The following is a 14367-nucleotide window of genomic DNA, read 5'->3' as shown; positions in this document are numbered from 1 at the left end:
TGCTCATGAGCCAGTCGACAACAACTGATTCTCCAAACTTGCGAGTACATCTTCCCCTTCATTCAGCACAGCCAGCCAACACTCAATAGCAGGATCTCAGCTTATTGTTTCTTTGATCCTCCCAGTGCATCTGCTATTTATCGAGAATATTATGTTTGATCAATCCCGGTATCTCCAAGTAGCACCTGAAGGTAGCATTTCTGCTACTGCAATGCTTTAGATGCAATATCTGATAATTCCTTCTCTTTTATGCTAGCGTGGCCATAGATACAGCAGTAGAGAATCTGATATCCCCAACATTTTACAATCTGTTTCAATTTTCAGAACTTTGGCAATAATAGGATGTGAACCGTAAATAAGATCATTCAGTAATGTTAATGCGAGCTTTCAATAATGTTAATGAACCATTTCTTCAGTGAAATAGGCATGATGTGAGAAGGAATACTAGTCTGCTTTATCTAACAAAAAAAAAAAAAAAAAAAAAAAAAGATATTCTGGAAACAGGACTTCCATAAAATAGTTCTTAAGTTCTTAAAAAGACGTACAAGAGCTCACCAAGCAGCAACAGTGAAACTTCTCATGAAAAATTAGTTGAATGCATTTGAGAAGAAAATTTACCTCATATTAAACAGTTTTCTGAAGTACCTGGAATTAATACTTTGTGTGTGCCTGCACAGACTAGGAAATAGTCACTATTAGATGGATAATTTGCAACACTAATGGAGTTCTATGGCAGAAAAGGCGAAGCGAAGAGACGGCTAGGTCAAGCTTCTTATTGGTTGATAAGAATCTGCATTTTTTACATTGTTGAGGATATAGAGACAATGACCATGGAGCAGCTGTTCAATTTGCCTTGGTTCAATTTGATACACGAGTTTGTATCTATATACCACAGGGGATTATATTCATTAAAATCACCAACCAGAATAAATGATGCTGGTAGCTAGCCAATCATCTAAATCTCTCTGATCAATATTCTTATTTAGGAAAGGATAGATACCAGAGGTTTGGTTTAACTTGATTTGGGCAAAGAACGCAATGGCTATCTGCCTAAGGCGAAGGATGCCTTCGTAAAGGACTATCTAATGGAAGATGGCTTGTTTACATATGGGGAAAATGACGAAAACACCCATGCAGCTAGCCCACTCACCTGGAATCAAACCCAGGTTAGAACTACCACTGTTCAGCAATTTTACTACTCAGGCTACTGGTAGGTACAGACAGAAATCAGTGCCCAGATGTTCATCTATACATCAACTGCTTGGGCGAAGTAACTAACGAAAAGAGCACCTAATAGACAAAGTTAATAGAAGTAAGCAAGCCTGCATCATCACTTGCACATCTACTTAAAGTGCTATACTTATCACTGAATACCTATATAGCTTTGCTGGGTTACCAGGTTTAAGGAATATATCTTATACTGCAACACAAAGAGGTTAAAGATTAACCCTTTGGGTAGACTTTTGAAAATTTTTTTGGACACTGAACACATTTAACCCTTTGGCTAAATTTAGCATGCCAGTACATCATGCATTTGTTTGCGCAAAGACACGCATGATGTTCCGATTTGTCACCAAAACTGAGATGAGATTTTGATTGTTCATTTCAAAGTAATATGTATCTGTTGCAACAGAACAAATAATTTCAGTAGTTTGATAAATGTTTGAGATACACAACCCCATAATTACAGAAATAGAAAATATGTTTTAGCAAAGTGATAATGATAGTTAATGAAAGTAGTGATCTTGAATGTAATGAATTTTATAATGATACTTTAAGTGACAAAGGGGAATTTCAAAATGAAAATGATGAATATCGAACTAGAAAGTGATAACAATAGTGAAATTACTACAAGACTTAAAAGACGTACAAGAGCTCATCAAGCAGCAACAGTGAAACTTCTCATAAAAAATTAGTTGAATGCATTTGAGAAGAAAATTTACCTCATATTAAACAGTTTTCTGAAGTACCTGGAATTAATACTTTGTGTGCCTGCACAGACTAGTTGATTATACTAAAGCTTTAGATGTTTTATATGAAGTTCTAAATGAAGATTTTTGGGGAAAAAAAATGGTGGTTTTTTGTAAATCATCACTTTGATAAAATATATTCCCTGTCTGTCATTATGAGGTTGTGTATCTTAACAAGGTTCACCAAACTAATGAAAATATTTGTTCTGTTGTAACACATATACATTACTTCGAAATAAACCAGAATGAACTAGCTAAATTTAGTCTCGGTTTCAAAGACATATTACAAAATCGTGAGAGTCTTTGCCCAAACAAATGCATGACGTACTGATATGTTAAATGTAGCGAGAGGGTTAATAAGATGTTTAATAACATCAAGATCCTGATAGAAGCCATGATAACTCCATGATATGAAGATGGCTATTAGGAATGTCTATTATGATGCTGTTTTTATTTTCTGTGATAAGACATGATTTGGAGGTCTGTGCCTCCTCCCTCTATTTCCCCCATCTCAGATTCAATAAAAATCTAAGAAAATATCTCCGACAGAGCTTTGGCTTCCATTTTTAGAGCTCTTAACTCTCCTTTTTAAGCTGTCCATTCTTTGTGCTTTTATATCAGAGTTTTTTTGTTGCCTGTTTAGATGAGGATTTAATTTTTCACTGCTAGTTATTTTTGGTTCAGATGTTTTTCCATACTTACTGACCAATATGATTTTGTGGCCTCAGAATAAAAAAAAATATAGTCTTGGTTAAACCTTGCAATAGTTTCTTAGCTTCAGGATAGTTTTTTTATAACATTAATATGCTGCATTTCTTTCTCTTCCTTCCATTTAGAGCACATTCATGAGCATGATGTACCAGCATAACAATTTACACATTTTGGATTCGCAGTGCAATCCTGATTTTTATGACAAATGACAGAACAATGAATACAAGCCAGACTGCTGCAGCATGCAATAAAAATTGAAGCATGTGATTTTTATTATACAATGCAGCCATTGCATACTCAAACTGCTGAAGATGAAAACAGCGCAGTGAATTTAGCACGCAAGTTCTCATGGGACAACCTCAGTAGCCTACTTTAATTACAACTAAGAATATCTAGATAATATGCTTTGTGTTAAGTTATTCACCATATGGATTTTAATTTGGCACCCTATGGATTTTAAATTCAGCAAGCCCCCGGAACATTTTGCTCAGCCAGTTCTTTTAAAAGTTTTTCTCAGACGACCTCATTTATTTCTGAAATGACACATCTAGACATGGTCAAAGAATTATGTGGAAACACACTAATAGAATGCCAACCCATGTTTGATATTTTAGAAGAAAAGAAAATTGTGCATCAGATATCGCCTTGATGAGCAGAGATTCTGAACAAAACTTTTTTTTTTATACATTTTCACTTATCAGCTAAGGCCACAAAATACTGAAAATGGCAAAATTTAAAGGTGACATAATTTTAACTGAAAGGATTCTGGTTTGACCGCCCACCTACCATGCAGCTGAACAAGAAAACACAGATCCCTGTTACTGCTAGCAGGATTAGGAGGTCAGGATATTAGACCACTGTGGATATCGGACATCTAGATTTCTGACTGTATCTGCTAATTTATTAACAGCTCCATCAATACTCATTTGAAGGAAAAAATTCATTTACTTTACATAATCCGTTTTTTATTGTGAATAAATTTCTCTTTATCTCTGAAATTTAAAATTTAAAAATTTTGTTTTCCTAAAATTTTTACGTATCTAGATCACACAGACAGGGTTACTAATCTTGTAGTAATTTATATATCAACTCCAGAAAACTGACATGATATAGCATACATTCAGATAAGTCTTGAATTCTTAATGTTTGGTACCTTTATTAACACAGAAATTCCTTACACTCTGACGTGCATACAATTTACTATACTGCATGATGGATGCTACATAAACACTTGGCATAATCAATTTTTAAGCCGCTGTCATATTTTTTTCATGTTTATTCAGTACTTTTTATGATAGTGGCATCTTTTTTTTAAATCAATTTTTTTTGCTCTTAAGAAATGAAATGCAATTGTCGCTTGCCATTTTAAAATTAAATAATTTTTCAACATTTTGAAGTTTTTGCTGCCATTTTGTCTACATACCTTTTTACTTGTATCCCTGAATATTACACATACAAGATGCAGTGTAAATAAAATACTTTTTATTTTTTATTTTTAAACCATAATATATGCAGTAACAGTTATATGTGCATTTTTATAACTAGAAGCAATCTATTATCAAATTGTTCATTTCTAAGCTAGAAATATCAAGGTAGCGAAGAAGATTAAAAAGGTACTTAAGATCAACTCACCTGAAGCTGGCTGATCAACCGAGTCCTTTCTGTTCTGCTTATACTTTTTAGACTTCTTTACAAAGCCATTTTCAATTAAACTATAGGCAGTGTCTATCAAAGTCTGATTTAACTCGATGGGCGAGATACCAAGTTCTTCTCGCATCTGCGTACAACAGACCATATATGAATATGAAATTTTATACATAAAATTATAAAATGAAATAATTTTTGAAAATCTTTTGAAAACATCAAGAAATATTTTATTTCAGGTTCACGTTTCATGCAAATTTAATACAAAATACAGTAAAATTTAATGTAAATGTTTGACATTCGTGCGGGATAGTTTTAAATCAGGTAAAAGTTACAATTACATTTGTGTTTAGGAATGAGAAAATTATGAATGGATGCCAAATTGTAACAGAGCCCCCTAAACCAATGACAAATGGCAGACCTCTTGCATCACAGCAGGAAAACAAAATGACAACATTTACAGAGAAGTTGAAAATTTTTTTTGGCCAATATATTACATTATACAATCAGGTACTTAACCATACAACCATAGCAAATGTTGTCAATGCAAGAGATACAGAATTTTTAAATCACATTGGTTGGTAAGGAGCCAGTTCTAAGAATGCTGTGAATGAATGATCCAAAAGCTCCTTCAACTTTAAAATTGTAATTAATGGCTTAAACAGACAATTTAAAAGAAATAAATTTTCTCCATAATTTTCTTCACACCTAATTTATAAAATTAAAAATCTCACAATATTAATGAAAGATGTTAGTAATGACATATATTACATATGATAATCATTTACCTCTTTGAAAACGTTCTTAAAAGTTGTTAATTCTTTAGCATAAAGTCTGTAGCACATTTCAGACAACATAACTTAGTAAATGGAAAATTTAAATATCGCGGGAAAAACTGAGCACCAATATGTGCTCTAAAAAAAGGTTTTTTTTTTTGTTATTTAAAAAACTGCCTTCGATGGGAATGAAAAATACAGGTCTCAAATAAAAGATTGATATGTGAAGGTTACGTTTTATGATGCATCTCATTAACATTTCTCAAATTAATTTTAACTTATTTCTCAGAATAAGATTCATTTAAATACTATCAAGCAATTCAGAAAACAGGTTTCAAGAGCATAGCAGATGATATTGCTTCCCTGCCCTATCACCTGACAAAGAGATTCCCACACTTTTTATGCAACTTCTGCCATTTAAAAACTCTCCCTTTTTTATGTAGTGATATGAAATAATTACTAAGGAAAATAAAATCGTACAATTTCCAGCTGTGCAAAATGATGCCGAAATACGATTCATTTCCTACCGATCATGAAACAATTGATATGAAAATAAAGTTAGGTAAGCTTGATTTTTACATACACAAAATGTTTTCAATATTAATTATTCATATGACCTTTAAAAGTTATGGAAACATTATTTTGGAGATTTTAAACCAGCATACACTGTACAATTACATGAAGCTAAATTTAATAGTTTATTTGGTAATTAATAACAATCATGCAATTTACATCTCATGTATGCTTATTGCTTTCTTTTCTCCTTCAATGGAATTGAAATAAAATTTACTTTCAAAATTTAATGATTAAAAGATTTTTCTGGCAATATTTCATAAAAAGTTATGGCAAAGAAATAAAAATTATATTCATTCACCATCTACTTTAAAACAACACTGATTGGGCAAGTTGAAAGAAATATATCTTCATATAAATTTCACTGACAATAAACTAAGTTTCCTACAAGTTCCATAACACTGAAAGATAAACTCAGAAGCTACAATTCATAAAAACCTTGCATAACTTCTAAATTTATTTCAACATTTTTGTTTCGAAATTAAGAAGCACAATTTTTTATAGCTAACAAATACAAAATTTCCAAAATTATGAATTTCTTACCTTTACAAAGAATTATCCTAGAAATTTTGCTTATAATATGTAATATCCATTCTACACATTAAAAAGTAAAAAACTTAAGAGCTAACAAAAGAGATTTTAGAATCATCATTTATGTTTTACATGGAGCTATTAAAACTTGTGTACGACATTCATTAGATTGCAAATGTTGAAAATTTTACAAGCACTTTACAATGATATTTAATTACTTTTTCAGCAAGCAAATTAATATTTGTTTTAGAAAGAGGTACATGTTTTTGTCTCTTTTGCACTTAGATATATTTAATAATAAAATGCTGATTGTCTAAATTCACACATGCATTTCTTAAAATCTGGAAAACTCCAAAAGAAAACTTATTGGAAATTCTGTTAACTCTTATGATTACACTTCAGTTCTATAAACATCAAAATACATTTTCCTAATTCAAGACACCCTTAATACTTATACTTCACTCTGCACTTGCATTTAGTATAAAAAGATGATTCCAGACCATGAATCATCAATAATCAAGTACACTTTGTAAAACTAATAAACTAGACATTAAATTATTTACATTTCAGAAAGATTCAATAATTATGATCTTACCCTTTTATTATCAAATCTAAATTCTCGGCCTATACGTGGCAAAATAGTTCGTGCCATTTTATCAAAGCAGCTGTTCAACCACACAGCAAAATAGGGTGCAACCATGGACGGTATATTATATCCTGAAATGAAGATAATCTGAGTGATCCATATATATATATATACACTAGCTAAAGTTTATCATTATATAAATTAAAATATTATTTGAGAAATAAGGTTAGCATAAGTACTTTGTGCTTTCTGAAAGAGCTTACCACAGGTCAATGTTCAGTGACCATGATATACTTTGTTGTAAAGTTTATTACACAAAAATTAAATTATTTTATTCTAGGATGATTAAAATGCAAAAGATAATATAAAAAGCAAGCCTTTATTATGTTCTAACAAATACAGAATAATAGTTAAAGATATCAAGTGCATATTTAATCCTCCGAGGGTTATGGGTTTAGCCCCGAAATTTCAAAATTCCCCAAAATGTCATGAATAAATGATATTTTCTTGATTACATTTAAAAAATGACTCGCACTTTATCCAGATTCCTTTTTTTTTCCCAATATACATCCAAACTGAAATTTAATACATCAAAATCTGGTAGAAATTTTCACGTGCAATAGATAAGAAAGTCAGCCTTCCATACAGAATTTTCTGTCCACAATGCTGAGAGGGTTAAACAAATTGCTATTATGCATACAAAGTTATACTAGTTCACAATCATTAAAAACTTGGTTCTATGAAATAGTTCCATTAGACATCAAATTTTCATTTCAAACTTTAAGCCAAAATTTTACGATTTCCACTCTTCTGAAAATGCAACAGCACTGTACATGTTAGCAGCAAAGTAAGGAACTAAATCTTAACACTCAAAAATTTTTAGAACTGAAAAAAATCATTTAATGATAAAATTTTATACAAAATAAAGTGAATGCAGTTACTTATAAATTAATATGTAACAATAATTCTAATTTACCATGAGGTTTGAATTCTTTAGAGAGTGCCAAAGCTATGTCTTTAAACCAAACATTCTGAGTACTGATAATATGTCTGTGATCAGCAGCATTAAGAAGAGTCATAGCTTTCAGATGTGCTGTAGCTACATCTCTGACATCGCATACAGAAAAATTAGCTTTTGGTACCATGGGCATAGAATGCTCCATTAGTTTCTTTATAATCTACAATAAAATTAAAAAATAAATAAAGTACATAAAATATATAAACAGCAGCAATAAAACAAATGTATTACAAACCTCCACACTAGTTGATATTGATCCATTTATCACAGGCCCCAAAACAAGTCCAGGATTTATGACTGACAACTCAAACTTCTTGTCTTCTGAATGAAAAAACAAAAAATACATGAATATATACTAGTTAAAAATTTAAAAATACCTCTAGTAATGAAAAAGAGCTCACCTGGAAGTTCTTTTACAAAATCCCATGCAGCTCTCTCAGCTAATGTTTTACTTTTAGAATATAAATCCAATGAAGTAGATTCTGTATTTGTCCAATCTCCTTCAGTATATACTTTCCCTTCTTCCATAACCATTTCTCCTATAAAACAATATTATATAGCAGGCAATTCTTTATATAGTAGACAACTTTATAAAATATTAAAACATAACTAACCATGAATAGCTGCAATAGAACTTGTAATTACAACCCTTTTTACAGTACCAGCTTCAGCACATGCTTGCAAAATATTCCTTGTACCATTCACAGCAGGTTTTAATACATCATCGGGATTTGAAGGTGTAGTACTGGGAAATGGAGAAGCTGTATGAATCACATACGTACAACCTTTCACAGCCCTAGGAAGGAAACGAAGAAAACAGTACACTTAATATCAAATAACACTGTTCTATTTTGCAAAATTCCAAAGTTCTTGTTTTCTATAAATATAGGAGACTTGGTTATATAAGTGATACTTTCATATTTTCTCCTATAAATGAAAAGAATCATAACTTCACTTTTTAATTTAAAACATTGTAAAGAAGAGAATTGAGAAAAAGGTTAATCTCTAAAAGAAATATTTTTTAACCTGCTGAAAAACACCAAACAATAATTGGATGCTGTATCACAGACAATCACAAATAACCAAGATAAAAGAAAAAACCTAAAGCACAACTGCTTTCGAATCAAGTGTATAACCCATCAATATTAGAAAAAGTCCACAATGTATATCTTTTTTAACGAGCTTTCATTCCTTTCCTCTGGAATGTTTAAAGTTCGACACGAGATTAAATGAGATTTCCAAATTCTCCCCCAATTTATGGAACACAGATATAAAGACCTTAAAAAATAAATGATAGCAAAATAACGATAAACACAAAGATTTTAATGTCTAGTTGTCATCTACAATATAAAGTGCACATAGCTATTCATATTTAATCTAATTAAAAGTGAGAGGAGAGTCAAGTCGCAATCTAGCAGAAATATCCCAAATAGCTGAACTGAATGGAAGATGTGTTCAATGATGAAGCCATGCCATAAATTTCTTCATGACCATCCTGTAAAAAAGACATTATCTTCAACTTTCTAAAGATTGGAACTTAAAGGCAAATGGAAATGTGCAATACAGTAAAGAACAGCTGAGTAATCTTAACTGGAAAACTGAGAAGGCAGATTAAACTGAATTAAAGATATGTATATACACTGTAAAGACCCGAGAAGCAACCATAAATAAGCACAATGGGAACCAATGAAGACCAGTTTATCAGCACCCCAGAGTATAAATATAAGAGTTTTTACAGGCATTCCAAAGATCACCATGGATAAAAACAGCAATCTAAGCAAGTTTGATCATGGAAAAATTATCAGTGCTTGCAACACTGGATACTTAATATCAACATATGCAGTTCTGTATACTAGAACTATAAAAGCAAAAATTCAACATGAATCATGTAAAATGTAGCCATTAACAGCAACTGACATGCAAGATAACTGCAAACTCTGATATATCACTTAGTTAACAAAAAACACATTCTTACATCATATTAAGACAGATTTTAATGCAAGTGCAGAAGGGCCATTCATCAACAACCATACTGCGCTGGATAGCAGAATACTGTAAATGTGTCATTCAGTTCAGTCCAATGTATAAAGATTCCTGCTGCTGCTGGCGAATGGCAGAATTCGTGAATGAAGTAATCTGCACATAGCATTCAATCCCTTCTGTCAAACAGCTATTTTACTGGTTGGTAATGGAGATGTTAACAGTTAGGGAGACACCTATATGTAGTCCTCAATAGGTCCTCTTATCACACTGGATGAGATCATATGCTTGGATTATACTGAACTGGCTGCCTACAATCTTTCATGCTCTTATGCTTAGAGAATGTGCTTTTACAAGCAGATAATGTACCATGATATCAATCATACACTGTACAGGAATGGTTTTAAAGACATAGCAGTAAAGCTGGTATACTTACCTAACCTCCAAGGTTCCGCAGATGTAAAACCTCTTCAGTATCGAAGACTGAACCGTAATGTTCTTGTCAGGCCCCGGACACAACATTATGCTCTGTAATCAATTTACTGTGAAAAATTACAGAATTGCTAGGCCAACAATACCACCGTATTGCTTTTAGAACTTTGTTGAATCTCTAGACATATTTCTACTGTTCTTTTGTGCAAAAAGCACAGTGATATTGTATTTAATGATATAAGCAACACATACAGATCTCACCAATTCATAGATATGCAGCTACCAATAAAACAGAAAAGATGGCCACGATGCTATAACATCATAGAAGCAAGTAAGAGATGACAGATTATAATATAAATATTAGAATAATACAGTTTCAGTTTATTTTTAATACATACCTGCCCATATACGACACTAAAAAATCAGGAGATTTTTTCACAAAGTTAATGAATTAAACTTTAAATACAGTCAAAACTCTTTAATCCGGAACTCAAAGCTACAAACTTTCTGCGTTTCTGCGCATACGTCAACGCATGTGCATAATACGTTTAAACATGCACGTTTAATGTATAACAGACGGTATAAGCTAAGCTAAAATTATCTAGTTATCTATTTCAGTTAATGCTGCAGATTGCGTTGTTCCTTAATCTTCTAATTGGATCTGGCTTATTTTTTGCAGACTGTTAGAGCAATTTTATAAAAGTAAACTTGAACTTTCGATTACGTCAAAAAGAATTTCCGATTCTGGAGCTACCAAAGGATCTACAAAGCGAAATCAAACAAAAAGTGGAATTGCTACAAAAAATGGATAAAGGCACATCCTTTGATCCTCCAACTATTCCGAAATATGTTTATCAATTTCATGCTGCTTTGCGGGGAAGGGGGGCGACGCAGCGCGCAATGAACTGGAAGTTGATCTGTCAGCACTATCCTTATCTTCAGGACAGATGTTATTTATTTTATTCGGCTCATAATTCCTTACTAAATATAGCATTTCATCTTGATATGCTCCGTCTTTGATATGACTTAAATTCCTCGTCATTATAAATATCACGAATACACATCAAATAGTTTTCTGGTTGCAATTTTCTAATTTCAACTATGCGTAACGTATGCTTTACTCATGTGCGCATTAAAAGAAATGTTTAATAAAGTAAACAAATAAATATTAAGCTTTTTTTGTAAATTTTGATACCCTTTAGATCATAATTGCTCTTTATTTCATAAATTACGGTTTCACATTTTTAATTTTATAATTTTTGCATGCCATCTTACCAGATTTAAACTGATGATCTACAATCCGTAAAAACCGATAATCCGGAATCGCCGAAGTCCCGACCAGTCCGGATTAAAGACTTTTGACTGTAGTTAAATATTCTTAAAATGCAAGCAACACAAAAATACCTTACACATAAAACACATTTTTATTACTTGCATCGTTTAAGGGAGGAAAAACACTTTAATCAGTTTTCGTACAAATGTTATGAACAGTGGCAGATTTTGCTTTCATTAAGAAAGAAACTTCATAATTTCGTTCATAGCAATTGCCACGTAGGCTTGCTTTTACTAATAAGTTTTTTTTTCATGTATCATCACTAATATTAGATCTAAATTTAGTCCTCGTTTTCGCAACAACACTGAAAATCCCCTCACACTGTGCATTACTATAGGGAGCTGTCAAGATGGCTAACATAATTCTAGACAGTTCACTATATTTTAAAATTCCATCAGCACCTTTCAGTTTTCCAATTAAACTCCACTGGGTGTCAATCTTAGCTGATTTTACAACTCCATCCAAATTTTCTAATTGTAAACTTCAAAACTGCAACTGCAATATTTATCAGTGGCAGCATCAATATCATCATCTTTCATGACTAAATGAAGTAACACAGGAAATCTGTTCAAAAAGTACATATTATCAGAAAAAGATGCATTTGCTAGAGCAGAAACATCAGCAATTTTAGCATGCAAAATCTCTTCATCATTGACTAGAAATTTATGTAGTTTTCATGTTAGAAGTTACTTCTGTCACATACTAGACAAAAGTAACTTCTAACATGATAAAAAATATTTTTGTCTTCTGAAAGTTCTTCCACTACTTTTGTAGTTGCAGCTTCTATTACCAAATCTTCATCTTTCGTCCGATTTTCTATTTCACCATAAATCGCATCATATATAGAAATAGAAGACAAAACATAGACTGGTTTTACAAACTTTGATAAAATGTCTTTAAACAGATCATAAATCATTGATTGCAAAACATGAATTGATAGAATTCTGCTTTGCAGAAGTGTGTTAAAAACATCGAATGATGGCAAAATAAATTGTAAAGAAAAGCAAAAAAGCAGCAGTCGACGACCCACCAGCACTCGCTGCTCGGCTGACAACTTGATAGACTCCGCAGGGATCGCTAGACGAGGCACACACTCAATGACTGACTATCAGCTCGATCGAGGAGGCACACTATCTCTCACTCTATGCAAGGCACACACTCTCGCCCTCTTGATGAGGCACTCATTGACTCTGACTCTAGGCGAGGCACACACACACTCGATACTAACTGCGGACCAGCAGGGTTTATATAACTTTCAGCTTGTGTTCGAGAACCTTCTGGGCTAAACCGGTAAGAATTCGTTCCAGAAGGTTCTCCATGAGTCCATGGCATATCGCCAATTTTGTTGCCAAACGGGCGATTTCTTGCCAAATGCGACAACTCTGCCTTCCCTTGCCATTTTATCGCAACCCTAAAATTGCTTTGCAGCGAAGTCATCTCACCATGCCTTGACATTTCGTAACACTACTTATAAAATTTGTTAGAAATTGTTTAAGATTCAAAGCCATTTAAGTTATGGAAATTAACAATAAAGATATCTCTCGCATGCTAACCAATTCTCTTACATATAAACTTTACTGCAGCTTTAATATAATATTGTTTCACAAACTCAAAAATATATATTAAATCAGATATATTTTATCTATTTTTAAAATCACAAAGTGAAGAAAATCTTAAAAAAAATTAATTTCTTACTCCTTGCAAGTATCCTCTTTGAGCAAATCTGCTTCCACCAAGTCTAAAGGATATTGAGCATCAGGGCAAAGATTCATTAAAGGCTTTACTTTTGCTTCATTCTGTAAACTTCGGACAGTTCCACGTACTTTGTACCCTTCACTTTGGAGCAGTTTTACAATATGGGCTGCTACATATCCCGAAGCACCAGTAACTAAAACAACTAGATGAAATAAAAAGGAATTGACAAATTTGTTTATAAAAATACATACTGAACACATTATGAATTTCTAAGTGATTTTTAAACCAATAAAATAATCAGTAGATTAAACAATTATATTACATAAAATATTTCTGCTCTGCTATAAACAATAAAACTACCACAATCTTAAAATAACAGCTCGTGTTTTTGTCACAGAACAAAAACTTCCTGAACACCTGGAATGTATACTAGAAATCAAAATAATTCTCTCTGAAATTTTAGAATTATTATCATTGAATATTTTAATGCATATTAGTTGCCTACTTTAAAATGCAAATCAAAATTTCGATTTTATAAAGAAGTAAAAGAATTGCCGAATCTGGCATAAAAATATGAATAATTTAAGAGAGAGAACACTATACTTGCTTATAGCAGCCTTAGTGAGATACAAGAATAGGCCTATTTTAACCAACAGTTGTTTACACAAACTATTGTGCCAACAGCAAAAATACTTTTCAATCCCAAAGTAGAAATCAAATTTAAAAGTGACGATACATCAACAAGAGATGATAATGCTATATTTTTCAGTTAAACATACATTTTAGCATCATTAGTTTCTTTCCCTGCATCTATCACTATACTTGGCCTATACCCTCCTTTTTTTAAAAAAATTTTCCTTCCCTTGGTACCAAACTGCAGGTCATAAGTTTTCTTGATTTATGGCGGTTTCATCTCAAACCTTCTTCAATAAAGGAGAATCGTGAAATAAAACAAATACAGCAAAAAGGTATTACATTTATTATTCCTTAAATGATTAAAATATGGAAAACTAAAATATAAAGTTACAGCAATTAACACACTAATAAAGAACCAAATATAAAATTAAAGGGCAGGCATCATGTTAACATGCGAAAAATGTTGTTACATTCATGATATT

General features: G+C 32.1%; 1 protein-coding gene across 2 annotated transcripts in view; it reads right to left on the bottom strand.

The window, feature by feature from the left end:
* Window positions 1-14367, bottom strand: part of LOC118187585 (uncharacterized) — a 64860-nt gene that overhangs the window by 9915 nt on the left and 40578 nt on the right. For both annotated transcript variants that reach the window (XM_085809473.1, XM_035357835.2), the window contains exons 2-8: window positions 13250-13451; window positions 8424-8605; window positions 8211-8348; window positions 8045-8130; window positions 7768-7969; window positions 6801-6922; window positions 4314-4458 (exon numbers count right to left, since the gene is read on the bottom strand). In XM_085809473.1, coding sequence (XP_085665599.1) covers window positions 4314-4458; window positions 6801-6922; window positions 7768-7969; window positions 8045-8130; window positions 8211-8348; window positions 8424-8605; window positions 13250-13326 — 952 coding nt within the window. In that variant the 5' untranslated portion in view covers window positions 13327-13451. The remainder of the gene's footprint in view (window positions 1-4313; window positions 4459-6800; window positions 6923-7767; window positions 7970-8044; window positions 8131-8210; window positions 8349-8423; window positions 8606-13249; window positions 13452-14367) is intronic.

The sequence above is a fragment of the Stegodyphus dumicola genome, chromosome X2 (assembly GCF_044657685.1).
Source record: "Stegodyphus dumicola isolate Sdum_Otavi_A_Nest chromosome X2, ASM4465768v1".
Taxonomy (NCBI): Eukaryota; Metazoa; Arthropoda; class Arachnida; order Araneae; family Eresidae; genus Stegodyphus; species Stegodyphus dumicola.
Note: the sequence above shows the minus strand (reverse complement) of the source record. Positions and strands in the feature narration are given on the sequence as shown.